We start from the raw sequence: 26,458 nt of genomic DNA, 5'->3' as shown, positions 1-26,458 counted from the left end.
CTATCTTTGATCAATCTCCGTTTTAACTTTTTTACATGGGGAAACTTTAATAGCCTTGAGTAAGGGATCTTTTCAATTATGTCATTCCTTCACTGAACATCTGTGGAATGTGCCGGGTACTTCGTTTACCTATATTCCAATCCTGACAACAGCCCTGCGTGAGAGTTGTCAATCTCATTTTACCAACAGGGAAATTAAGGCTCCAAGAAAGTAAAAGGACCATGGAGCTGTGATCCCAAGCTAGAAGGGTCTGTGTGTGACCCCACAGCCTAGACCATGCAGTATCATTTTATATCACTTCACCTGTATTTTCCCTTCCTGTTCTAGTGCCCCAAATAAATATACTAAAATGAGATGCAGTTGAACCAAATGGTAGAGGGAGGATGAGACCACCTTGGGACAGATGAGCAATTATTATGTTAAAAAGTACCTACAACAGGGAAATTTACATTTGAAGGCTTCCTGAAGCGCCAGGCTCTGGCTCTGAAGAGTTACTTTGTCCCTCTGCCGTGTACGGTTGCTGTTCCAGAGGCTGATCTCTGGTGCTGTTGGTTGGGGAGTCCCTCCAGCTAATGTCTCCTCAGCCTGGCCACCCTGATGTTGCCTCTACTAAGAGCCCCAAAGAAGTAGCTCATCATTTTACTTACCAATATTGTCAGGCCCTTCGATTAAGTATGAAGGATTTTGAAAATCTCCTTTTCAAAAAAGATTTTTTTAAGGAAAAGTCATGGTGAAACTAACACAAAGCTCACCCAGCAAATTGTTAACTGTGACAAATATTAAAATGTCCATTTATATCCATCCAGTGCAGCATGGTGCAGATAAGCCAGTTCTATACTGGGAGCCCAAGTCTCTGCAGCTCGACTTCCCCTCTGCTTGCTAAGCAGGCTGGGATCTAAGTGACTAACCTCTCTGCGGGCTCCAGTCACCTCCTCTGCAAAATGACGATGTTGATGACATACCTGCCTGGGCCAAGGTGCTGTGGGGGACACCCCCGGAGGACTCTCCCTCCATCTCAAGTCCAGGGTGTTTGACAAGTTTATGTACCCCTTTTGGGTTTTGTGGGTTACAAGGATCATCCTTTTTTTATATATATTTATTTTATTGAAGTATCATTGATTCACAATGTTGTGTTCATTTCTGCTGTACAACAAAGTGACTCAATTTTCCGTGTGTGTATATATATATACATTTTTTTCATATTGTTTCCCATTATATTTTATCACAGGATATTGAATATAGGTACAGGGACCATTCCAAATGCCACATGTTAAACACAGTTTCCATACCTTCTCACAAGTTAAACATATGCTTCCCCTGCAGAGCACAGTGTCCAGATCTGGCCAAAGGTGCTCTGTGGGGGTGACTGACTGTAGGGTGAGCAATTTCTTCCTGTATAATGAGGCCAGGAAAGGTGCCACCCAGAGAGGTGGCACGGGGGGTAGACAAGGAGGGTGTCAGAGATGGAATCCCGTATCTGTAAGGCAGGCAGTGGCCAGAAAGCCCATTTCTAGAGCCAGAGGGGAGGTTCCCTGCTTCTTTTCCTGTGAAGGTCAGTTGAGAATGTCATAAAGACTTGGGGAGACTCCATTTGCACCTCAGAAAACTGAGGTAATTGTTGGGGGACCACCTCATGTCACCTCAGTCTATGGCCCTGCCTGAGGCACCCCAAGTCACTGAATGAACTGCTGCCTTTTGGTTCCAGTTCTGCATGTGTCCAGAAGAAACACAGAATATTAAATAAGGAGAAATTTGAGTGACTGAAATATGTATAGCACCTCCCCACGTTGTGACTAAAATCCTGGCTGCATCTTTATCTTGTCATTTCCCTTCTAGGCAGTGGTACCAAGCAGAAAACAACAGAAATGGAGGCGAGGTGCGTTAACAACGTGCAAAGCAGTTTCCAGGTCCAAAGAGAGCAATCTGGCCTTTAATTTTAGCTACAGTTCTCTAATGATTTTTTATACCCGTCTAAACAGTGCTTTAAAATGCGTATGTAAAGAAATTGTAATGTTAAGGTATACTAGCAGATCTTGAATGAAAAGAAATGAGATCAAATCCCCCAGGAAAGTCTAACAACAAAGTGTTACTGTTTTCTTTTTTAAAAAAGGAAAGAAAAGCCTATGTTTTATCAAAATTTAACCTACATGAATTGCAAATCTTCTGTTCGTGAATTTCAGATAAAAGTTTTAAAAGATAGGATGTATATTCGTGTCAATACAATATGAACAACTCTTCCCGTTTTTAAGATGGTCTCTCTAGAGCATGAAGAATATTAAGCTAGCCGCAGAATCTAATTACTCTTTCCTCCAAGGAAGCAGTCCTTTTAAAAGTTATGTCCTGTGACTTTTTAAAATACTTGGCTAAATGATCAGCCCCATTGATCAATCTAGCTCAGTGGTTCTCAGTTGGGATCACTTTGCCCCCTCTCCCGGAGATATTTAACAATGTCTGGGGACAGTCTGGGGAGGTGGTGCTACTGAGGTCCAGTAGATAGAGGACAGGGTTGCTGCTAAACAGGACAAGCCCTGACAACAAAGAATCATCCAGCCTAAAATGTCAACAGGGCTGACTCTGAGAAACTCTGATCTCGCTTATGGCATATACAATGATAAACATCTAGGTCAGAACTAAAAACCTTTGTTATTGTCAGATGTCCATAATTCCAACATGTTCATTTTATCTAGGGGACCATATATGGAGGTTTGACTGCAGTGTTGGTGTATTGACACAATGCATATACCACTTTAAAAATGCAGCTGAGAACATAGGCACTACAGCATACAACAAATGCCTGGTGTTGGCAAAGTCATCGTTTAGAACCACTCAGCCTCAATTTGTCTCTTTTAAATGAAACAAAAATCTCTAGGTTGTACAAAAATATATGAATTTTCCTTCTTTCTTTTCAAGATCGAGAAGATTGAGTGGGACACCTGGACCTGTGTGCTGGGGCCCACCTGTGAGGGCATCTGGCCAGCGCACAGCGACGTGACCGATGTCAATGCTGCCAGTCTCACCAAAGACTGTTCGCTCTTAGCCACAGGAGATGACTTTGGCTTCGTTAAGCTTTTTTCATATCCTGTCAAGGTAATGTTGCATGTTTATTACGTATACTTGCTCAGTCTCATTAATAACCCCAAATCTATCTATTGTATATAAGTGGATTTTTTAAATATCAGAGGCATAAGCAATCAATAGTGTCATCTACAATATCATGGTTATTTATGCTCTATAGAAACCTCCGGGACATTATGTTTACTAGTTTGAGCTAGAGTCTCGTGGAGTTTAATTCCTCCTTGAAAGGCCGTCCGTGGACATCAAACCCAACATCTCACAAACGGCAAAGTAAAAATTTTCTTTGCGTCTTGGCCTGGTGTCTTTACTAGCATACTTCTAGAAACGAAGACACTTACTACCACGCAGAGCAGCCCAGTTCGTTTGTAAATCGCTCCATTGTTAAAATGCTTTGCTGTATATTGGGCTGAATTTTTTCCTTTAGCCAGAGCTCTGCCTTCTGAATCATTGTTGAATGAGTCCAGTCTTGTGATAGCCTTTTCTCCAGCCTAAGCATCTCCAATTCCTTCAGCCACTTCCCATGTGACAGGGTGTCTAGCTGCCTCCTCCCTCTAAGCATAATCCATTTTATCAATTCCATTAAAATTTTCTTTTGTTTCTTCTTTCAGTTTTATTGAGAGAGAACTGACATATAGCCCTATGTAAGTTTAAGGTACACAGAGTAATGATTTGACTTACCTCATGAAATGATCATCACAATAAGCTTAGTGAACATCCATCATCTAATATAGATACAAAACAACAGAAAAAGAAAAAAAAGTTTTTTCCTTGTGTTGAGAACTCTTAGGAATTACTCCCTTAACAACTTTCGTGATATCCTACAGCAGAGGTAGCTATAGTCACCGTGCTGTAGCGTTACATCCCCAGTACTTATTTAGCTTACACCTGGAAGCTTGTACCTTCTGGCTGCCTTTGTACAATGCCCCCACACCCCTCACTTCTGGTAACTACCAATGTGATCTCTTTTTCCATTAGTTTGCTTATTTGTCTGTCTGTTTTGCAGCATAGTTGACCTAGAGCCTGTTAGTTCAGTGATCACATCATTACTGGCCGTGTTCCCCACTCTGTGCGTTCCATCCCCATGACTCAATTTATTTTGTAACTGGAAGTTTGTGCCTCTTAATCTCCCTTACCGTTTCAATTTCATTTTAAACTTTCTCATCTAAAACCAAATTCAGGTCCACCCAAGTAGCTGCAAATGACATTATTTCCTTCTTTTACTGGCCGAGTTATAGTCCATTGTATGTATGTGCCACATCTTCTTTATCCATTCATCTGTTGATGGACATTTAGGTTGCTTCCATGTCTTGGCCATTGTAAATAGCACTGCAATGAACACTGGGGTGCATGTATCCTTTCAAACCATGTTTTTCTCTGGATATATGCCCAGAAGTTGGTATATCCAGATGCTTGCTGGATCATATGGTAGCTCTATTTTTAGTTTCTTTTTTTAAAAAAATATTTATTTGGCTGCATTGGGTCCTAGTTGTGGCATGTGGGATCTTCATTGCCATGTGTGGGATTGTTTGTTGAGGCATGCAAACTCTTGGTTGCAGCATGTGGGATCTAGTTCCCTGACCAGGGATCAAACCCGGGCCTCCTGCATTGGGAGCACGGAGTCTTAGCCACTGGACCACCAGGGAAGTCCCCTTAAAAAAAAAAAAAAAAAAAAAAAAAAGAACCATGTTTAGTTTCTTAAGGAACCTCCATACTGATCTCCGCAGTGGCTGTACACCTGAAACTAACACAACATTGTTAATCAACTACACTCCAATACAAAGTAAAAATTAAAAAGAGCAAATTCAGTACTCCTGATGTAATCTGACCAGCTCACCATACAGTAGGACTCTTCTTGTTTTGATTTTAATTTTGTATTAAATCAAACTGAGATGGCATCACCTCTTTTGGCTGCCACACCACACAACTGAATCATAGATGTTATTCCCCAAAATGTTAAGGTTATCCCCTGTCTTGGACTTACACAATTGATTTTCTAAAATCTGAGTATAGAATTTTATATTTGTACCAAATAAGAGGTATCTTGTTTATTTTCCCTCATTGTTCCAACCTGTCAACATCTTTGAAATACCTTTTCACAGTATTAACTTTCCCTTACAGCATGATGTCATCCTCTGATTTCACAAGTGTGAGTTCCAAATCATGGAAGGAAAAAAAAAGACAGAACAACTAAATACCACCACCAAGAGGCCCCATTCAGTTTGGCATTCTATTCAGTAAGGCACATATATCAGTAACAGACATTTAAATCTGAGTGACCGTGCCATCATGGAGCTCACATTTCTATCTCTAATCCAACAAGATACCATTAAAACTTAGCAAATATTTTGCTGAAAGCCAGATTGTGTCTCTGGTATCCCTAATCTCTCCTAATAAACCAATCAATAAAAGATATGCAGTTAGTTTACAGTGTACCCTTATTGCTGCCTAGTCATCATTACTTTCTTTTCCCAGTGCTTATCAACTTTGTGTAATAATTCACCCTAGAATTTTCTAGGGATTGCATCAACTCATGAGTCAATATCTGCCAGAGTCTACTTGGTTCCCCTTTTGGATATAGGAACCTTTTTTTGGGGGTGGCGGGGGGATGCCACCTCTTCTGGTTTCTAAACTCTCAGCTATTACAGACCTTATTTCTGTGTTCCCACCTAAAGGTGTCTGTACTCAAGGACATGAGCTCTGTTTGGCCCTCTCTTGTCTGAAGAGCATTCCCTTTAATAGAGGAGATCATTAAATCTGCCTTCTCTTCATATTAAACCATCTGATATAAGAAGTATTCCTAACTTTTCTCTCTTTTTCTTCTAGCCCTAAATATATCTTTAAAATCCTTTTCGATTGTCTTAGTTTTTGACTTCTGCATTCTTGAAACTGTAAAATTGTCTGTAGAAGACTTTTGTGTTCATCCTGGTTATTCGCTCCAGCCACCTCTTCAGCCACTTTGGTTTCTTTAGATTCCTTCCTCTTTCCTTCTTCATGTGTTCAGATCTCATCATATTATCATTTTGGGTAGCTCTTCCAAATACACTTCTGATTATGTCCAGTGTTCCCTTCATTGTCCATCCCTAATCCCGAAGGCACCTGGTAGCCTTCTCCCAGTGACTCATCACTGTACTGTCACCTATCAGCCCTTCCTATTTGCTAAGAATTCAGTTCTATGTGGCAATTTTCCTTGCTACTTCTACATTTTTTGAAATGTGATTGCTAGCAGGACAAGTCAAGAAGTTAGTGATACCCTGGTTTTAGTGGACTAAAGTTTGGGCCGGTGTTTAGATACCTGAAATCCCCATGGTGCTATTGCATCATGCTCCTGAGCTAGATTTACTGTTGGTCTTGGGAGTTCATCATCCACAGCCCCGGCCTGAGCAGGAGGGCCGGCTATCTGTCTGTCTGTCTGTCTATCTATCGATCGATCCATCAGTCGCAGTAATTTCACCTGTGTTCCTCCAACTCCCAGAGTTCCAGGAAGGCTCCTCAGGGACAACCCCAGGAAACAAGGTAGGGCCAACTGGAGGGGCTCTGGGGCCCCCCTCCTGCTCCAGCCAGAGTCACTCTGTGTTTTTGTATTTTATACATTGAGCTTCTGTGTGAGAGTTTTTCCAAGATTTTGTTACGAAAATTGTCAAGCATACAGGTAAGACAAAAGAATGATCCGGTGAACTCCCAGAAACCCACCACTTAGATTCTATGATTCAAAGTAAATTGTTGACATCAGGATACTTACCCCTAATTGTTTCAACATGCATATCATTACCTAGAGTTAAGGGTTTTTTAGTATTTTTTAAGTAAAATTTATGTATAGTTGAGGTGCACCAACTTTAATGTTCCTTTTCATGAGCTTTGACAAACACACCGATATAATCCAAACACCTATCAAGATATAGAATATTATCATCACCCCAGGAAGTTTCCTCTTGCTAACTTCTGGGTCAGTCCCCACCCTCACTCCACCCTCAGATAAAGAAAACTATTCCAGTGTTTTGTTTTTTTAACCATAGATTAGTTTTCCCTGTTTCAGGACTTCATATAAATGGAATGATCAATTAGGAACCATTTTGTTTCTGGCTTCTTTCACTGAGATAGTGTTTCTGACATTTCTTCATGTTGTGTGTAACAATAATCCCTTCCTTTTTATAGCTGAGTGAAATTCCATTGTGTGGATATAGCAAAGTTTGTTTATCCACACAGCTGTCGGTGGATACATGTTTTTCCCGTGTTTGGTTATAATGAAGCTGCTGTGAACATTTTTGGATAAATCTCTGTGGACATATATTTTCTTTCTTTTAAATAAATATGTAGGAATGGAATTTCTGGGTTATTAGGGAAAATGTGTGTTTAACTTTTTAAGAAACTGCCAGATCTTTTTCCACAGTGGTTGTATCATTTTATGTTCTCACCAAAAGTGTAAGAGATTTCCAGTTGCCAATTCAGTGTTGTCAGACTTGTAAATTTTAGCTGTCCTGAGGAGTAGATAGTGTGATCTTATTGTGTTTGTAACTTATGTTTCCCTGGTGACTAATCATGCTAAGCACTTTTGCGTTTGCTTAGTGGTCATTTGTGAAGTGTTTGTACAAATCCTTTGTCCACTGTTTTAAATTGGATTGTCTCTCTTTTTATTCTTGAGTTCTACTGTGTAAGATCTGATTGAAGAAAAAGTTTCATAATTTAAAAGCATTTGAAAACCACTGGCCAATAGAAACCACTATGATAAGTATCACTTCTCACCTTCTTTTTTTCCATCTGATTTTCCTGGCACTCTTTGCCTTCTAAATTCATGGACCCAGTCTGGCTATATAGTCACACTCCTTAAATGCTCTGGGTGTGTTGGTCACACTTCACCCTCTATTATGGACTGAATGTTTGCATCCCTGCCAAAGTTCATATGTTGAAGCCCTAACATCACATGTGACTAGATATGTAGAGAGGGCATTTACAGAAATAATTAAGGTAAAATGAGGTCATAAGGGTCAGGCCCTGATCCAATACGATTAGTGTCCTTATAAGAAGAGACACCAGTGAGCTTACTCTCTCCCCATGCACACTCCCACTGAGGAAAGGCTACATAAGAGCTTTCTAAGTGCTAATATAAGGGGTCCACAAGCCAGAGAGAGAGCCCACACTAGAATCAAATTGGCTGGCACCTTGATCTTAAACTTCCCAGCCTGCAGAACTGTGAGAAATAAATTTCTGTTGTTTAAGCTACCCAGCATGTAGGTTTTTTTAATGGCAGCCCTACCAGACTAAGACAGCATCCTGTTGTAGTGTTCTAGCACTAAGTACCATGTCATCAAATCTTGGTGATGCCTATGAGACCATATTATCATTACACAGCTCTCTGTCCAAAATTCAAGTTCCATTTGTTAGGCTCTAACGTCATCTCATCTTCTTAACCCTTTTCCTTGTTCTCCTTTCCTATGAGCTACAAGGTTTCTCTTCTAGAAACTTTTCTGTCCATGACAAACATATGTTCTTATATATGCAGTTTTACAATTTAAAATCTTGATGTGGGCATTAGCCCCTGATAATCACATTGTTTCCAGCCTCCATAAGATAGAGTCTCCTTTGCCAGAGCTCACCCATTTGTCCAGTACCTTAAGCCATGTCCCAGAAAACCTGATGCTGTCCTGTAACACCATCCATATAGCTAGCTAATTGCTTCCCATAGCCTCCCTTCCTTTCCAAAGCTGTTCCACTTTACTCTCTTAGAGAGGTTAAGATACCACCATGTCATTTGCATTTTTAAAATCCACCCTCAGGTTGTTAAGTTTCCTTCTCAGAATAACAAAGGCTCTAGAGAATGGTTTTTCAAAGGGGAACCTTGTATATAAAATTTTACAGATGGAGAAACTTTATGTAAAATGCTGTGAATGTGGGGAAAGGGTTCATAGTTTTCATCAGATTCTCAGGAGTTTCTCACCTAAAAGCAGTTAACAACCAGCACTCTGGAGACATATTCCAGATTCTCTATTCCTTCATGACTCAATGGAAGAGGAAGGTTGTGGTAGTGAGTTCTGATGGGTGTTACAGAAATGCATAGTTTGGCATGATGACCCAGAAGGACAGCTCATCTGACTGGCTGTGTCAGGTCTCCAGGAGGCTCTGTCCATAGGCCCTCAGGGAACCACCAAACACCTGCCCCTGGGGGAGCAGCTAGCTTCCTGGAACCTTCTAGTAACTGTGAATTCCCATTATTCTTTCGTGGGGCAGTGATCTTGTTTCCTGTTCTGAGAATCTTGAATCATCTCTGCTAGAAGAATCTCAGCTTTGTTAAACAGCTTCAGTGACTTAGAACTTTCTCCTCTTTCTCTGTCTCCTCTGTGCCACTTTCTTTTCCCCTGCAGCCTAATTCTGATTCCTTTAGAATACTTGTTCCTTTCTATCTTTCTTTTTGGATTCTTCTGTCCTATCTAGATGTAGGAGTATAGAGAGGCATTTTTCAAGCTCTTTCACTTTCTCCTTTTCTCAAGAGACCAGTTTACATTTGTAGTTGATAAAATGGGTTAGTTTCCACTTCCAGGAAGAAGACCAGTAGGACACATGGCTGTGGCCACTCTGACTGTCCTCTTTGTTTCCATACTTTCTGGATCTCACGTGGTCACGCAGTGATTTCCCTTGGAAACCCTTATTTTGCTCTGCCTATTCTCTAGCAAATAGTGGCTCTGGAGGGCTTCCTAGAAATGCGGCCTGCCTGCTTGCCTCCCTAATCTTTCCAGACTTAGTACTCTGCCGAGGAGTGGGCACTTCCACTCTGCTGTCGGGTGGGGGTCAGCCAAATACACAGAGATCTTGACCAAGAGTATTTCAAAGTCTCGCACTCTCCTGCCCCTGTCTCCTGCCGTGCGTCTGCGCTGGTTTCAGGTTTCCCAGTGTGCTCATCCAAAACCCTCTGGAAGCCTCTTGACAATGATTGAATAAAGTTTTCATCTGAGATACCAATGGCCCTTGCATGACCTCAGAAAGTGCATGCAGCTTCCCACGTTGCATAAGGTATTCCCTGGGACTCTCTGAGAGAGTGGAAAAACTCTCCCTCTATCCGTGGCTCCTGCTGGAGCTGTTTTTGCCAGGCTATGGCTCGTGTGCCAAAAATGGAAGCTGGTCTCTGGTGCCAGTCTGGGCTCCTCACCGCTTGTCAGGACTGCCCTGGGGTGAGCAGCTGCTCTCACCTCACCCTCATCCTTCCCCACCGGGGCAGTGTGGTGTGGGCGCCACTCTGAAGAACTTTCAGCAGTGACTGATAAATTGGGTTCTGTGTATTTGGTTGTGTTTGTTTGAAAAGGAGCTTACTTTGTTTCTTTTGTGTTTGTTTTCTGTTTTTAAGGTTCCATGTCAACTTGTGTATTAATTGAATTTTTCAGTTCATGTCCTTTATTTTGGTGGGTTTGTTTCTGTTTTCTCCTTGTTCTTCTAGCTCACTTTGTTTTAACATCAATTATTTGAGTGTTTCTCCTGTTAGAAATTGTTTCCAGTGTCCGTGGCAGAAATTGTTGCATTCATTTCAAATCTGACTTGCTGCCCAGGATCATAAGAAGGCCCTTGCTCTTCTGTCAAGCCTGGGCTGTGGTACAGAAGCCACTGTGGGGGACGACCAGGGAGACACTTCTGATCTCAGATGTCAGCCAGATTCACCATCAGGAGTGTACACTAGAGACCTGTGGAGAATGCCTGTTTGATATTTGAGAGAAGCAGAAAAAAGCGTTTTATACTTTCTTAGGCTACTCTCTTGGGCTCCCAGAAATAGGTTCTGTAGTTTCCATTTTATTCATTCCCTCACAGACTATTTGTTGAGGACCTGCGATGAGGCAGGGAACGTTTTAGGGAAGAAAAAGAGCTAGTCCCTGCCCTCATGGAGCTTAAACTCTAGAAAAATGTAGGGAAATTACTCCTTATGTGAATTGTTTCATTTGTATCCAGTAGAAGCCACTCTAGAGAGTAACCTGGATGAAATAGTCCAGAAACAGAGGTAATGAGACCCCCGGTGGAGTCATCGCCGATTTCTGGCTTTGCAGGGCCAGCACGCTAGATTCAAGAAGTACGTGGGGCACAGCGCCCACGTCACCAACGTGAGATGGCTGCACAGCGACTCTGTGCTGCTCACGGTGGGCGGTGCCGACACGGCCCTGATGATCTGGACCAGGGAGTTTGTGGGGACCCAGGAGAGCAAGTTGGTGGACAGTGAGGAGTCGGACACCGACGTGGAGGAGGATGGAGGTGAGCCCGGTGCCGCGTGCCGACCGCGCCTTCCTCCACACCCACTTCTGCACCACCGCAAACCAAGTCTGCTCCCTTCCCATGTCTTTCTCTTTGAGGCTATGACAGTGACGTTGCTAGAGAAAAGGCCATTGATTACACCACCAAGATCTATGCTGTGAGCATCAGGGAAATGGAAGGTACCAAACCACACCAGCAGATGAAAGAAGTTTCAGTGGAAGAAAGGTATGGTGTTGCCAGGTTTGTTTGCACTTATTATACTTGACGAGAAACTCGTTGAAACCAGAGTGCATTTTCTTTGCCCTCAAAGTTGCTGTTTAAGCTAGTCTTTATTTATGTACATGCACAGAGTCTTAACCTGCACACAGGCTTAAGCTGAGGGAAATTGTCCACGGCATTTAATGTGCGGCAAGGGTGGGTCACACTTTGCAGAAGTTGTTTATGGAAAATGATTTGGTTAGACTAGGCTTCCCTTTGCCTAGAGAGGATGTCAGGACAGCCCAGATCTGTCTTGAACATGATGGCTGATGGGAGAGCATCCTGACTTGGGAGGTAGAGGGGAAGGCAGGATTCTGAGGTCTAGGAGGAATATCTGTGGATAGTGAAAAATCATCTACTACCCAGAGTCTGTGCACTACTCCATATGGCTTGGTGTGCCTTCTCTTACTGTGTCTTCACCTGCCCAAATTTGTTCGGAAGTGTTTGACCATTCTAGGCCTGACCAATTTGATTTCATTGCTGTGGATCCTCAGTGTAGAAGGAGGATTTCTGGTATTATTTGAGGCCTTTCTGATGTGCTATTGTAAGTATTGATAAAACAGTATCATTTCTAAAAAGAAAAAAACACAAAAAACAACCTCATAATTACTACAGTTATTTAATTTACCATATTCATACTAAGGAGGATAAATATTGAATAAAAACTCTAACACCTAAAGAGAATTTCATGGATCTCAAAGATGTTTAAGAATTCTCTGTGGGCTCTTTCCATTGATATGGGTTCAGTGTTTACATGTACCCTGGTCCCATGATGTATACTTAATGCAATTCAAGTTGCTTTTTGCATTCAGCATGGCTTTCTGCCTAATAAGTATTTAATAAATCTGATCTATCACCTTTTACTATTAGGTGGAAATTTAAATACAAAGAAATAAAGTGTCATTTCCCCTCCTGCTTCAGTTCTGTGCCAGATGTTAAAATAAGCCTGATAAATGGTGGGTGTGCTACAGGCAAGAAGACTGAAGTGATGGAAAAAAAAAAATCCCTAGTTCTTCCCTAGCATGTTTGTTAAATGTTACTGTCAGGGTTCAATGTTCTCTTTTGATTAAAAAAAAAAAATTAGAGCTTTTTCTGCAATAGTCTGTAAATTATAGTTTATTTTGCTTGCAACATGGTTTTTTAGTGACCACAATGAGGAAACATTTTTTAAAGGACCTAATTCTAAGAATAAAGAAAGAAAATTTTAAAAAATCATATGCACATAAGTACATGAATAATCCACTTAAATAATCCACTCTAAAAAACATTTGGCCTAAATTACACATTCTTTTGAAAAAGAAATTACTCAACCTTTCCAATTTCACATAACATTATGAGATGAGTTGACTTGGCTATTATTCCAAGGTTGCTTCTGTCTGATTGCTGCAACCCAGTGATTCATCGTGCTGAGATTTAAACTGGCCACTGAGATATAGAAATCTAATCACATTCCTAAATCCAAGCACTACAGCTAGTTTCTAACCTAAAGTAAGGTGCAACTGAACCTCTCTTGGTCTTGGTGTCTTTTACAGGTCTGTGAAAATTTCATACCTGCCCAATTTAGAAAGAGGTAAGAAAGGTGAAGGTAGAGAGGACCCTAAGAATTTTCAGTCTTAAAATCCAGAATTTTGAAGCTCCCTCATTTTCTTCATCACACAAGATTGTCATAGATTAGCATACACAGGATTGACTTTTTTTTTAGTACGAAAGAAAAAAATGCTTCATAGTCTTGTGAGATACAGGAGTGGGTATTTCAGTACTTTACTGGCATTTAAAAAAACAATTCACACCAGGGTGTAGTAAAGAACATGTAGTGAAGAATACAATTTTAAGATATAAATACAGGGTCCAGAGGAATAGTCAACCCTTTTCTATAGATAGCAATGTCTTCGATAACTTTAAAAAGCCTTGACAGCATCAGTTCCCAGAGGGGGCTGTAACCATAGAGCAGGATGCCAGGTGCACGGCATGCTGGGAGCTAAGCAGGACCACACCAGGAAAGGGCAAGGGGAGAAGGAGCAGTAAGTGGTGTCTGAGTTAGCAGCCTCCATGTGCATGAGTCAGTTCCTAATCAGAGCTGAGGACAAGCAGTCTCCTCCAATCCTCGTCAGTGACTTCAGGGGAGCTTGAACCTCAGAGACAGGACTGTAGGCAGCTTCTAAACTTCTAAAGAAAGGGGTACCAGGCAAGGCAGGCATTCAGAGAATTTGTGAGAAAGCAGGATGTGAGAGGGAAGGTGGGGCAGGACCAAGCCCTTGGGGCAGGGGGCACTCCAGACAATAAGTCAGGCAGACAGCTTACCTGAGTCCTCCACCTAGGGTACAAAATGGGCTCCACAGGCTCCAGCGTCTTGAGCATGAGAGAGAGCAAATGCTCAGGGTCTCAGATGTCATGTGCAGGGGGCCAGGCGGCACCCGGGTTCTCCCTGGGAATATTCAGGACTGTCAACCCTGACACAGCTCCATTTGACTACTTCATGCCCTACTGACTGGGGACGGTCCCTGACCTTCTCTTCATTGTTCCCTCCTGTGTATACCTGCAAACAGCTGGGTGCCTGTGCTATGTACCTGTGCCAAGACATGCACCAGTAAGACTAATAGGAGACAAATACGCAAGGAGCACAAGAGATATGAGCTCAGAGCACCCACTCAGTGCAGGGACTTATTTTGCCTCCTACCAGTGTTTCAGGCAGTTCTACCTCCAGTTTAAATCCCTTTCCACCTAGAACGGTGAGATGAATGCAGCATCTGTCATATTGAGAACAGTGCTTTGAAGGCAGCTGCACATTACGTATCAATCAGTTTTTAAGCCACTGAATTCCTACTTCCTGAAACTTATGGTAGTCATAGATTGTTTCTAATTAGACTCAGCTATTTGATTTTTAAGTAGCTGGGGAGCTTTGGATTGTGCTTTTTTGTGTGACTCTAACACGTTGTGAGTTCTTGTTCTTCAGAAGCCATATGATCTTCAGTTTCAATCTTTCGAGAGGTGGGAAAGCTGAAAGAAATGGGTAATTGCTTTGAAAAGAATACTAGGCTACACCTACCCGTATGTAGTCACTTCCAGGTGTCTACTGAGCATCCTGGTCACCCATGTCAGCTTTGCTCTCGCACGCAGGGCTGCCTGGCCTCTGACACAGCCACGCCCGTCCTGCCTTGTGTGAACTGTGGAGTCCTCCTGCTGGTCTGCAGCCAGGGGTGGCGTGTGGCTGAGGAAAGTTGGGAAGTCCTTTCCCACGTCAGAATCCACACCTCCAGAACCTAACCTAGCGCTCAGAATGCGCACTCATCTTTGGTTCTCCTGTCCCAAGCAGGGAATCTGGTCTCTATTGAGTGCACATTCATTCATTCCCCGTAGCTACTAGAGACTGCTTAAATTATTGTAGACCTAAAATAGAAAAAAGTACTCTCTTTTTAAAGTCATGAGTTTATATTGATATTTTAAATGTAACTTTTTTTTTGCTTTAATAGGAGCTTTTTCCCTGTCTTTGATGCACCATGTAATATATTGTGTTTCTAAAGATTATATTGGATACTCTTGTCTAAAACTTCAGAAGTCTTTCTTTTCTGGTTTTGATTCTTGGCTCAAGCTCCCTAAAGTTGGCTTCAGAGAAAATATAAGACACCTGTTACCTTAGAATTTCATAAAATTGGTAGACAGTGAAAGGAACAACCAAAGTCTTTCACACTTGGCCTAAATTCTCTGTGTCACGTGTGGCCCCAGCAAGAAAGATACTCTGCAAAGGAAGTAATTTGGAGAGAGCTTAATGAAGGGACTGTTAGCAAAGATGTGGGCAGGGTTAAGAGAAATAATAGGGATGGGGTAGCACCTTGGGGATACTAACAACTGGAAGTCAGTACCGTCCCTGGGGCTGAAGGGGCAAGGGGAGGAAGCTGCTGGCAGCTGTGGAGAAGGTAGCTGTGGAAGCAGGCTGCTTTACAGGAGCTGAGGCCTGAGGGAGAGTGCTGCAGGTAACTGGCCTGAGTCCCAGCAGGGAGGCTTTGAGGGAATAAATGCCTCAGTTGCATTCTGCTCCCACTCATTGATCTGCTGGCGCCTCCCTTTAGCTGAATCCAGTCAGAACCTGAAGGGCAAGACAGTCCACTGAGACAGTCCACAACGGCCAGCCATGGAGGGCACCCTTCTCTCCTGCTGGAGGGTAGATTTGGAGGGGCGCATGGAAGATAGCAGCTCATTCTCCTTTAATTTTTTTCCTAATGGAAACTGGTGTTATTATCACAGAAGAGAACTTCAGGCCATTTTAATATTGAACAGTAATTACTATCCTTCATAAATGCCTTTGAATATATACAGGTATTTATTACCTGATGTTATAACTGTATATATATATAATCAAAGATGCCAGTAAATACAACCAAATCAATATCAAGAATTATTAGAGACACTTAAAACTTTACCTAATTTAAAGTTTTGGTGAGCTATAGTTTTTACACCACTGTCTAGGAGTACCTCAAGAACCAACTCATAAAAGATGAGAATTACAACTTTTTTGAATCAATATTTTATAGTCACATGTAATTTTTATATTCCCCAGTATCTTTAGAAATAACATTTAAACATCTTTGTCCCATCTCCAAGATTTTATTTTCACAGTAAGACAAAACCCAGAAATTAGAAACTTAAAACTATAGAAATGTTTGATACCAATATCCATTTTTTCATATGGATCAAAATATCATGCAACCCCAGTTTTGCATCCTGTGGTAACTGGGTGATTACCACCGAGATGAATCACAAAGGCATTTTCTTAATTTCTAGATAGGATCTAATAATATCTCCAAATCTAGGATATGGTCTTTTATTAAAATCCAGATATGCTGACCAGCCATTAGTCTTCCTAGTTGTGCCTGGTGGGACCACGTCCTCACCTCCTCCCCACCTAACTGCTTAGATTACTCCTCTGCGTGGGCAATAGTAATAATGGAGATTTTTATTTAATATATTCATTTGGACCCTGCGTTTGGACAAAACTCCAACTTTATGACAAAAGATACAAAATAAATACAAAATGAAATATTTTTATGGAAATTGGTATTAAAGTATTCACTACTATTTGTTTTTCTAAGTGGATGAAATAGCTTAGGGATTGTTTTCTCAATGCACCTGAGCCAGCAGTCTGTATTTTCTCAGGGTCCTTTATTAACAAGTGCTGAGGCTTGCATCTTCTGGTTATCTGTCCAGGAAGGAATAAAAGAATGTGGGACTTAACCCTTTCTGTTTCTACACCATCTTTATATCATCATCTTGCCTGTTATAGCATTTTCCACCTTTTACTGAAAGAAGGAGAGGTTCAAACTCTCCACCTCTGTTTTCCCACCTCAAAAGCTGCATAACTTAGTCACAAATCACAAATCAAAATACCAAACTAAACATATTTTTTTCTTCCCTCAGAAAGGCCTTGAGCTTCCTGATAGCCTCTCATGCTTAGACGGGCAAGGTCATCTCTCCCTTAAAAAAAAAAATTCTGAATTAGAAAAGTTAGTTTTTAACACTTAAGTTGTTTTATCTTAGCACCAGTTTGATGTAGTTTACTTATAAATTATGGGTAACTGTAGTAAGTGTGTGTGTGTGTGTGTGTACCACAACTTTTGTCCATTTCATTCACTGATGGACACTTGGGTTATTTCCACGTGTTGGCTGTTGTAAATAATGCTACTGTGCATATAGGGGTACAGATATATTTTTGAGTTAGTGGTTTTCATTTCCTTTGAATATATTCCAGAAGTGTAATTGCTGGATCATACAATAGTTATATTTTTAATTTTGGGGGCCCCTCCATACTGTTTTCCATAGTGGCTGTACCAATTTACATTCCCATCAACAGTGCACATGGGCTCCATTTTCTTCACATCCATGCCAGCATTTATTATCTCTTGTCTTTTTGATAATGGCTGTTCTAACAGGCATGAGTGATATCTCATTATGGTTTTAATTTGTATTTCCTTAATGACTAGTGATGCTGAGCATCTTTTCATGTACCTGTTGGCCTTTCATGTATCTTCTTTGGAGAAATGTCTATTCAGGTCCTTTGGCCATTTTTTAACCGGGTTATTTGTTTTTTTGCTGTAGAGTTGTATGAGTTTTTAAATATATTTTGGATGTTAACCCCTTATCAATATATGGTTTGCAAACATTTTTCCCATTCCATAGATTGTCTCTTTACTTTGTTGATGATTTCTTTTGCCATGCAGAAGCTTTTTAGTTTAGTGTAGTCTGATTGTTTATTTTTTATTTTGTTGCTTGTCCTTTAGGTGTTGTATCCAAAAAATCATTACTAAGATCCATATCAAAGAGCTTTTTTTCTGTGTTTTCTTCTAAGAGTTTCATGGTTTCAGGTCTTACATTTAAATGTTTTTAATCCATTTTGAGTTAATTTTTGTGAGTGGTGTAAGCTATGGGACTGGTTTCATTCTTTTACATGTGAGTATCCAATTATCCCAGAACCATTTATTGAAGACACTGTCTTTTCTCTGTTAAATATTCTTGGCTCCCTTGTAAAATATTAGTTTACTGTATATGCTTGGGTTTATATCTGGTCTCTTGATTCTGTTTCATTGGTCTATTTGTCTGCCTTTATGTTGATACTATACTGTTTTGATGACTATAGCTTTATAGTATAGCTTGAAGTCAGGAAGTGTGATGCCTCCTGCTTTGTTCTTCTTTCTCAGGATTGCTTTGACTATTCAGGATCTTTTGTGATTCTGGATAGATTTTAGGAGTGTTTTTTCCTACTTCTGTAAAAAAATGCCATTGGAATCTTGATAGGGATTGCATTGAATCTATAGATGGATTTTGTAGTATTGACAGTTTAACAATATTCTTCCAATGCATGAACATGAGATACCTTTCCATTTATTTGCCTCTTCTTCAGTTTCTTTTATCAATGTCTTATTGTTTTCAGAATAGAGACCTTTCACCTCCATAGTTAAATTTATTCCTAAGTATTTTGTTTTTAATGCTATTGTAAATGTGATTGATTTCTTTATTTCTTTTTCTGAAAGTTTGTTGTTAGTGTATAAAAACACTACTGATTTTCTGTGTTAATTTGTATCATGCACCTTTACTAAATTCATTGATTAGGTTTAACAGGTTTATCATTGTCTTTAGGATTTTCTATATATAAAATCACATCATCTGAAAATAGAGACAATTTTATTTCTTCCTTTCCAATTCTAATACTTTTATTTCTTTTTCTTACCTGATTACTCTAGCTAGGACTTCCAGTACTATGTTGAATAGGAATGGTGAGGGTGGCACCCTTGTCTTATTCCTGATCTTAGAGGAAAAGCTTTTAACCTTTCACTATTAAGTATGATATTAGCTATGGGCTTATCTTACATGGCCTTTCTTTTGTTGAGATATGTTCCTTCTATTCCTAATTTGTTAAGAGTTTTTATCATGAATGAATGTTGAATTTTGAAAAATGCTTTTCCCACATCTATTGATATTATCATATATTTCTTTTCTTTCATTCTGTTAATATGATGTATCACATTGATTGATATGCATATGTTGAACCATCCTTGCATCCCCAGGATAAATCCCACTTGATCATGGTGAATGATTCTTTTAATGTGCTGCTGAATTCTGTTTGCTAGTATGTTATTGAGAATTTTTACATCTGTATTCATCAGAGATATTGGCCTATACTTTTCTAGTAGTGTCCTTTTCTGTGTTTGGTATCAAGATAGTGCTGTTCTCCTAAAATGAGTTTGGGAGTGTTTCCTCCTCCTCAGTTTTTTTGGAAGAGTTTGAAAAGGATTGGTATTAATTCTTCTTTAAATGTTTGATAGAATTTACCAGTGAAGCATCTAATTCTGGGCTTTTCTTCAGTGGGATAGTACACATATTTTAAAGTAGAAATCCTCACAGTTTAAATTTTTAATTTGAAATCAGTCTCCATCTTGGCTATTTTTTAAAGCAAAAGTTAGTTAATGACAGAGTTTTATCAACTTTATTATTACTGCTGTTACCTCTCCAAGATTCGAAACCTTTCACATCTTTCAGTTTCCCTTGTTTTTTTGGTTCTGGAGTCTCTGACTTTTACAAAAAGAGTTGGCTCAGTGAGAGTCAAAGCAAAATTTAGCTGCCCTTGGATTTTCTCTCACATCTAAAACCTCAATAGATATCCATTGTTTACCTGGAAAGTGGCTGACTGCATGCTGGCAAGCGTTTCAAGCAATCAGAAGTAGGATTGGTGGACTTTCCTGGTGGTCCAGTTGTTAAGACTCGGAGCTTCCATGGCAGGGGGCTCAGCTTCAATCCCTGAACCAGGGATCAGGGAAGTTCTGCATGCCGCAGGTTGTGGCCAAAAAAAAAAAAAAAAAAAGTGGGATTGGTGTCTGAAGTGGAATTAATGACACTTCTTTTTTATCCTACTCCTGTTGGATGGAGGTCTGAGGATTGCCTTAAAAGAAGTTGAACAATCACAAGCCTTTGTTGTTTGCCGGATTAGGAGATTCTTCTTATTGACAGATTAGGAGATTCTTCTTAATCCCCTCTCCTCAAACTAGGATGTCAACTCTGTGAAAGCAGAATCTTCGATATACTGCTTTATCTTCAAATTTGATAACAGTGCCAGCACTCTATGCATATTTGTTGAGTGAATGAATGAATGAACTTAACAACTTAAGATTTAGGTTGATTTCCAGTCACTGACATCCATGGGTTAGATATCAAAGTCTAAGATCTTGTCGGCATCTTGTCTTTGTATTCATAATCAGGTTTGGAAATGTCTGTCTCTAAGCCGTCGGCATCCCTGGCCCCTTCCAGCTCTCAGGTTAAAGGATTCTGCCTTTAGGCAATTTCAAACGGCAGCCTTAAGTGGAGAGACCCTTACTCCTAAGCTGCATCTCTGTGGCATTGAGGGTCCTTGTCACCTTTGGCAGGGAGAGTGTGACAGTACGTGTTTAGGAGGGATCTAGGGGATCAGGCAACTTCCCTGCTCAGTCATGTATGCTGCAAGTTTCCTTTCATGTGGTTAAACGAGTAGTGCCTCCAGCAGTTCCCATGGACAGGGACTCACCCCCAGGCACCAGTGCCCCCTTGCAGTATTCACCCATTTGGCTGTCAGCATCTCATTATCTTTCGCTAACCCCCACTTGTGGATTTGCAGGCACATCAGGATCCTGAAGGGTGATCTTTGTCCTCCCCCTGCCTCTAGTGCCTCACTCTGGGGACAGCGGTTAGAACAGCCCCAGAAATGTACTGGAGTGGAATCCTTCTCCCAGTCCTCCATGGCGAGGGGAGGGTAAAAGAATATTTTCCACTCCACAGACTGCCTTCCTGCACAGGGCGACCTCACCCTTCATCCGTCTCAGCTACCCAGTATGAGGAAACACTGAGGTGGCAGTGCCACAGCTATTCTTAGCAGGGAGTTATAAAGAAGGAATCTGTGAATACTCTTACATTAATCTTTTAGTCCCTCTGGCACATATTTACTCTCAATCTAGGCCGTATGTTCCTTAGGAAACCAAGAAGCTTTTACAAACCAAGATTCGAAGCAGACTCTGAGCTTTCTGTAAATGGTGGTCCCCTCATCTCTGAATCGACAGGTCCTAGGACCAAACGACCTCAAAATAGAGGGGGTCTAGCACTAGGGTTTTCCAAACTTTCTCTTAAACCGTGCTTATGGCTGAATGGGGAAGGCCCTGAAGTTTATCTACTTCTACTGTCTCATATGCTTTCCAAATCAGTTGGTACCGATTTGTGAACTTAAAAAGAAAATCCTATGAAGAAAACTGTACATCGTGTTTAGGGGGACTGGTTTGTTTTGATTTTGTGTTTTCTGTTTCAGTCCAAAATTAATAACTGCCTTTATCCTTAGTTCCTTAATATATGGGTCCATGGTATCAAGCTAGTTAAAGTTCCACTGAATTATAAACCTTGTCTATCTGACCCTCAGTGTATTAAGGGTCAGCCCTGTGTCTGTCACAGTCACCACCATGTGCCTCACACAGTGCCTTGCGCGTAGTACAGAGTGAACAAATATTTCTTCCATGAGTAGATGAATGGACACATTTACTTAGCCTGCTTCTCTGCATATTTAAGTAAATTAATCTGCCCTCGAAATAGCCTACTAATCTGTTTTTCTGTCAGCAAACCACTTTTACCTTCCTTTTGTTAGCACCGATGGGTGGTCTCACCTCCGTGGTGAAAATTGTGACCCATGTAGAATCGAATGACGCCCCGTCTTGCCATGGAACGGCTCTTGGTTGAATGATTTTTTATCTTCATACCCTCCATCCATTAGGAATTAAATCTTTATGTGGTTTAAATCTATTTAAATAACCCAAGGCAAAAAGAACTGAAAAGAAAATTTCATTTTACAGACAAAGCTTCTTAGTCAGCAGATTTACAGTGAAATAAAGAGCGTGCTCCCAAGTGGCAAAGTGTAAAAATATGGGAAAGGTTTAGACAGAGTTCCCTGAATTGAAACAAACCACCACCTGTAGGTAATCCCAGTTTTTCTTCTTACCTTTTGTGCTACGTTTGAGGACAGAAGTCTGCTGAGAGACCCTGCCCCCAATTTTTGAAAAATGCCTGATTTCTTTATCAGTAAATCCACATTTCCAGTTTGCCTGAGGCTTGATGAGCGTGGTGAAGCGGGACAACGCTCCCATGCACGGTGACATCACCGCGTGAACAGCCCAGCTCTCCTGGCACTTTCCTCAGCTCCACTGGCCTGACAGAAGCCCTTTGTCATCACTGATCAATAGCTGCTTTGTGAGCGTGTATTGTAAGAGTTGCTAAGAACTGACAGTCATACTAGCAGGTGCTGCTGAATTTACCGTACTGAGATCTGTCAGAACCACTCCATCCCACGGTGGAGGGACCGTAAAGAGCGTGAGATTTGGTACAGAGCCCTGCAGTTGCATCCGTGTTGCGTGCGTGCTAAGCTCAGACCTCACTCTGGGCGGGTGATTGTGCAGGTGTAGGGCAGACAGGGCAAGGAGCATCCTTGCTACTCCAGAGCATTGCTCTCCAGGCTAAAGTCTTCCTCACTGTACCCCTTCATTCTGTGAGAGCTCTGCACTCAGGGCTGCCCTGAGCAGGTAGAAGGTGGCAAGTTTCTTGTCCTCTAACAAGGTGGAAGGAACTGAAGTTACAGTATCTATTAAACCCCCATATGGTGAAATTAATCATTTCAAAGGCCTGTTGTTTGGTCATGTAGCTCTTCTAAAAGCTGAATGGTTAGTGATTTTTTAAGGGAATTTAATGCTACCTTCAAAAATGATTTCCCCTTTTCAAATCCCTTGATTTCCTGTGTTGTTTGAAGCAACGTAATGTCTTCTGACAATTTTAGGAATTTAGCCTGCCATTCACTAGAAAATAACCCGCTCACTTTTATCACAAAGAATATGCCGGGGCATAAAAATGCAGAGGTGCTATAAAATGCTATGAAGTGCTAAAAATGAGTTTTTAATAGATTAACACACCTAGGAAATCATACTCCTACGTGGAATCAGTTGACGCAAACCCGCTCACACATGAAGCTATAGAACATATCACAAATGGGTGAGCACTTTTCTACCAGGAGGGCATCTCTCTCTCAGAAGACAGTGGCAGAGTTGGGTCCTATTATTTTAATCAAGTCCCTGAACATCTCTCAGCTCTCCACTTGGAGGGAACGGGTGCCCCTGGGGTCGCTTACCCTCCTGCGTTTCACCGCCGTGGGGTCCTGATGTGGTGACTGAGGAGGTATCTGCAGAAGCGGTTGTTAGGGTGCGTGATTTGTGCCCCTGGAAACAGTGGCCGAGGGTGTGAGGTGCGGAGCATCAGGCTTCTTGCGGGTGGGCGGGAAGCATCCTGGCATGCTCTCTAACCAGCCCCGCCCACTCCTTTGAAGTTCACATCATGCTCTGCCGTCTTCTGTCTCTCCCAGGTCCTGTCCTTTATCAACTTCCTGTCTCTGTTCGGCCGATGGTCGACTGGCCGGCCCCAGCTCCTGCCGCGCTGTGGCTTAGGTCATCACCCGTAGCTCCTCTCTCCTGGACTTCCCCGTCTCTCCTCTAGATGTCTTGTTCCCAGAACACCTGATCTTCATCCTCATCAAGACATCCAGGGTCTAGACGCCTCCATTTTTTCATCAGCTCCCTCCTGGCCTCACTTTTTGCCTCCTGGCCTCACTTTTTGCCTCCTTAAATGCCACGCTTCCAGTCCTCTTGTCTCTTCATCCCTGTATTTTTCCTACAACCCCACTCCTCTACTCTTCTGACTAGAAAATCACATTGGCGCCAGTTGCCCTCACCAGAGTCCTTCCCATTCGCTACCCCACAGAAACTGTTCTCCTCCTTCCTTCTCTTCTCAGAGGAAGTGAGTCCCTCCTCCTAGTCAAGGCTGGTCCCTCCTATTCAAGCTGGTGCTTGGACCCCGGCCTCCCATCCATCCGAGCTCCCTCAGCATCTCTCCTCTGTTTATGTCTCCTGTGCCACTTGCCCAAAGCTGGATCCATGTCCTCAGCCAAGAAACATGTCCCAGTCTTTCCCATCCCCACCTGACTCTCTTCAGGAGAAAAACGAGTCCTTTGGCTGAGCTTTTACCCATATACATTGTTCCCACCATCACCTTCCCTCCCTTTTCTCCTTCTCATCCAGGCCTCATCAAGTCTCTCCATCACTCTCTGGCCATCCCATCTGTCTTCTGTCCCTGCCATTCCACTGACATGGTAACTCTCTAATTCCCAAATCCAGTCCACACTCCTCTTTGTGTTGCTTCAAGGACGAACTGGTTTCTTCTAGAGTAGCATTGTTCAGTAGAAATATAATGCAAGCCACAAATGTGATTTTTATAGTAGCCACATTACAAAAATTAAAAGAGATGGTGAAGTTAATTTTAATAATGTATTTTATTTATCCCAGTATATAAAAATATATCATTTTAACATGTAATCAATATGAAAATAATTTATTTTATATTCTTTTTTAAAAATTATTTTTACTAGGTCTTCAAAACCTAGTGTGTATTTTGCAGTTCTAACACATCTTAATGTGGACAAGCCACAGTTCAAGAGCTCAGTAGCCGCATGTGGCCAGTGCTACCGTATTGGACAGTGCAGTTTTAGATATTCTTCTGTCACTTACCTTCTGGAAACAATCTCTTCTGGCTCTCCTCCTCCCTAACTATTCCTTCTCAGTACCCCATCACTGCTTCCTCTTCCAGCCCTTCACATGCTTTTGGTCCTTAGGGTTTCACCTTTGGCCATTCTCTGTTTTCACCTTACACCCTTCTCCTGATTCACACATTCCACCTATGGGCTGATGATTCCCAAAGTCGTATGTCTGAGTCCCACCTCTCGGTTTAACCTCCAGCTCGTGTAGCCAACCCACAGGTGTCCAAAGCTTGACGTGCCGAAACGGACTCATCACCTTCCCTCCGAATCTCCTCCTGTCTCAGTCAGTGGTGCCTAGACGCCCAGGCAGGAAACTGGAGTTCCACTTGAACTGCTCTTCCTCCTTCATCCCGTAGAGCTAATCAATTACCAAGTCCTTGAGGGCTGCTTCACCAATAAATATTCACTTGTTTCCTTCTCCACAACCACAGCTTTAGTCCACATCTTCCTCATCCCTCTCTTGGATTATTGCACTGGCCTCTTAATAGTTTCTGCACCTTTACTTGTACTTCCCTCTGCTCCATCTTTTATGCCCTCAATTTTCACCCAGATAATATGATATTCACCTAAAATGGCCAAGTCTGGGACTATACCTCTATTTTGTTAAAAAGGGCTGTGTTACGGGCTTCATTTCAGTCAAGAGCATTTTGAAGATAGAAGGCTTCTCTCAGGGTAGCACGTAGTTCTCCTGCCTCATACCCTTCCTTGAACTCCACTTCTTCACTGAGCAGCTCTACAGATGGTTCTGGAAAACATAGGAATACGTTTAACAGAATCCAATTCCTTTTGTTGAGAATAGAGAGCCCCCATGGCTTTGGAGACTTTTCCTAAACCTGGACTCAGCCTAGAGCAGTGATTCTTAATCCCAATCTCAGCTTCCCCGCAACCCCCTCTCTCTCCTTATCTCTCTCTCTCTCCCCAGACATCTTTGAAAATGTGATTAAGGCATGCCTCTTTTCCCCAGAAAAGTGTACATGTGCAAACACAATTTGACATTAATGTCAGAGTTTCCACTGAGTCCCTGAGGCCCCTCCTTGGGGGTGATAGATCTTGTTGGAGGACAGTTCTAAAACAGTGCTCGCATCGTCCACTGGTTCCCAGCTGAAGCCAGGATCAAGGATAGCTGGGTTTCCCAAGACATTTTGAAAACTCTTAGAGCATTTTAATAACACATTTTGGAATCTGAAGAAAGCTACGTTTCCTCCAAGGACACTTTGAACCTTGTCTGACTAACAACACTAAAAACAATTCCAAACTTGCATTTCTTGGCTAAATGTAGCTGCGTTTCTCCACACCCACACCTCTCTTTATAGAAGCTGCTTGGAACGGCTTTGTTTCTCACAGGCTTTCTGAGCCTTCCTCCCTAGTCGGCTCTCACGTTGCGCTCGTCTTGGGTTGTGACTGACTTCCGTAACCACCTCAGTCATTTCAGAAGCTGCCCTAAGAGCCCTGGCGTTGAACCCTCTCCTGTGCATCTCAGGTCATCGTGTACTCTGCTCCACCCTGCCCTCTGCCGGCCCAACGCCCCAGGGAGGGGTGATGGGCAGGGAGGTGAATCCCTGGGCTCTGGCCGTCCTTGGGGCCCTTTGTGGGATGAGAACCTGTGTCAGGGTAACCCTCAGATGTCTGCAAGTGAGTCTAACCTTTCTCTGGGCCGTGGGATCACAGCCGGGATTGACCTGTCGTGGTCCTTCCCTGCTCACAGGGAACACAGGGCTCGGGGGGGTGAGGGGCGGGGGTGACTCCACCAACAGGTGTGGGGAGGGTCTG

General features: G+C 42.0%; 1 protein-coding gene across 1 annotated transcript in view; it reads left to right on the top strand.

The window, feature by feature from the left end:
* Positions 1-26,458, top strand: part of EML6 (EMAP like 6) — a 247,629-nt gene that overhangs the window by 197,211 nt on the left and 23,960 nt on the right. The window contains exons 25-27 of the mRNA XM_057743235.1: positions 2,911-3,087; positions 11,097-11,298; positions 11,397-11,523. Coding sequence (XP_057599218.1) covers positions 2,911-3,087; positions 11,097-11,298; positions 11,397-11,523 — 506 coding nt within the window. The remainder of the gene's footprint in view (positions 1-2,910; positions 3,088-11,096; positions 11,299-11,396; positions 11,524-26,458) is intronic.

Source organism: Hippopotamus amphibius, chromosome 7 (genome assembly GCF_030028045.1).
Source record: "Hippopotamus amphibius kiboko isolate mHipAmp2 chromosome 7, mHipAmp2.hap2, whole genome shotgun sequence".
NCBI lineage: Eukaryota > Metazoa > Chordata > Mammalia > Artiodactyla > Hippopotamidae > Hippopotamus > Hippopotamus amphibius.
Note: the sequence above shows the minus strand (reverse complement) of the source record. Positions and strands in the feature narration are given on the sequence as shown.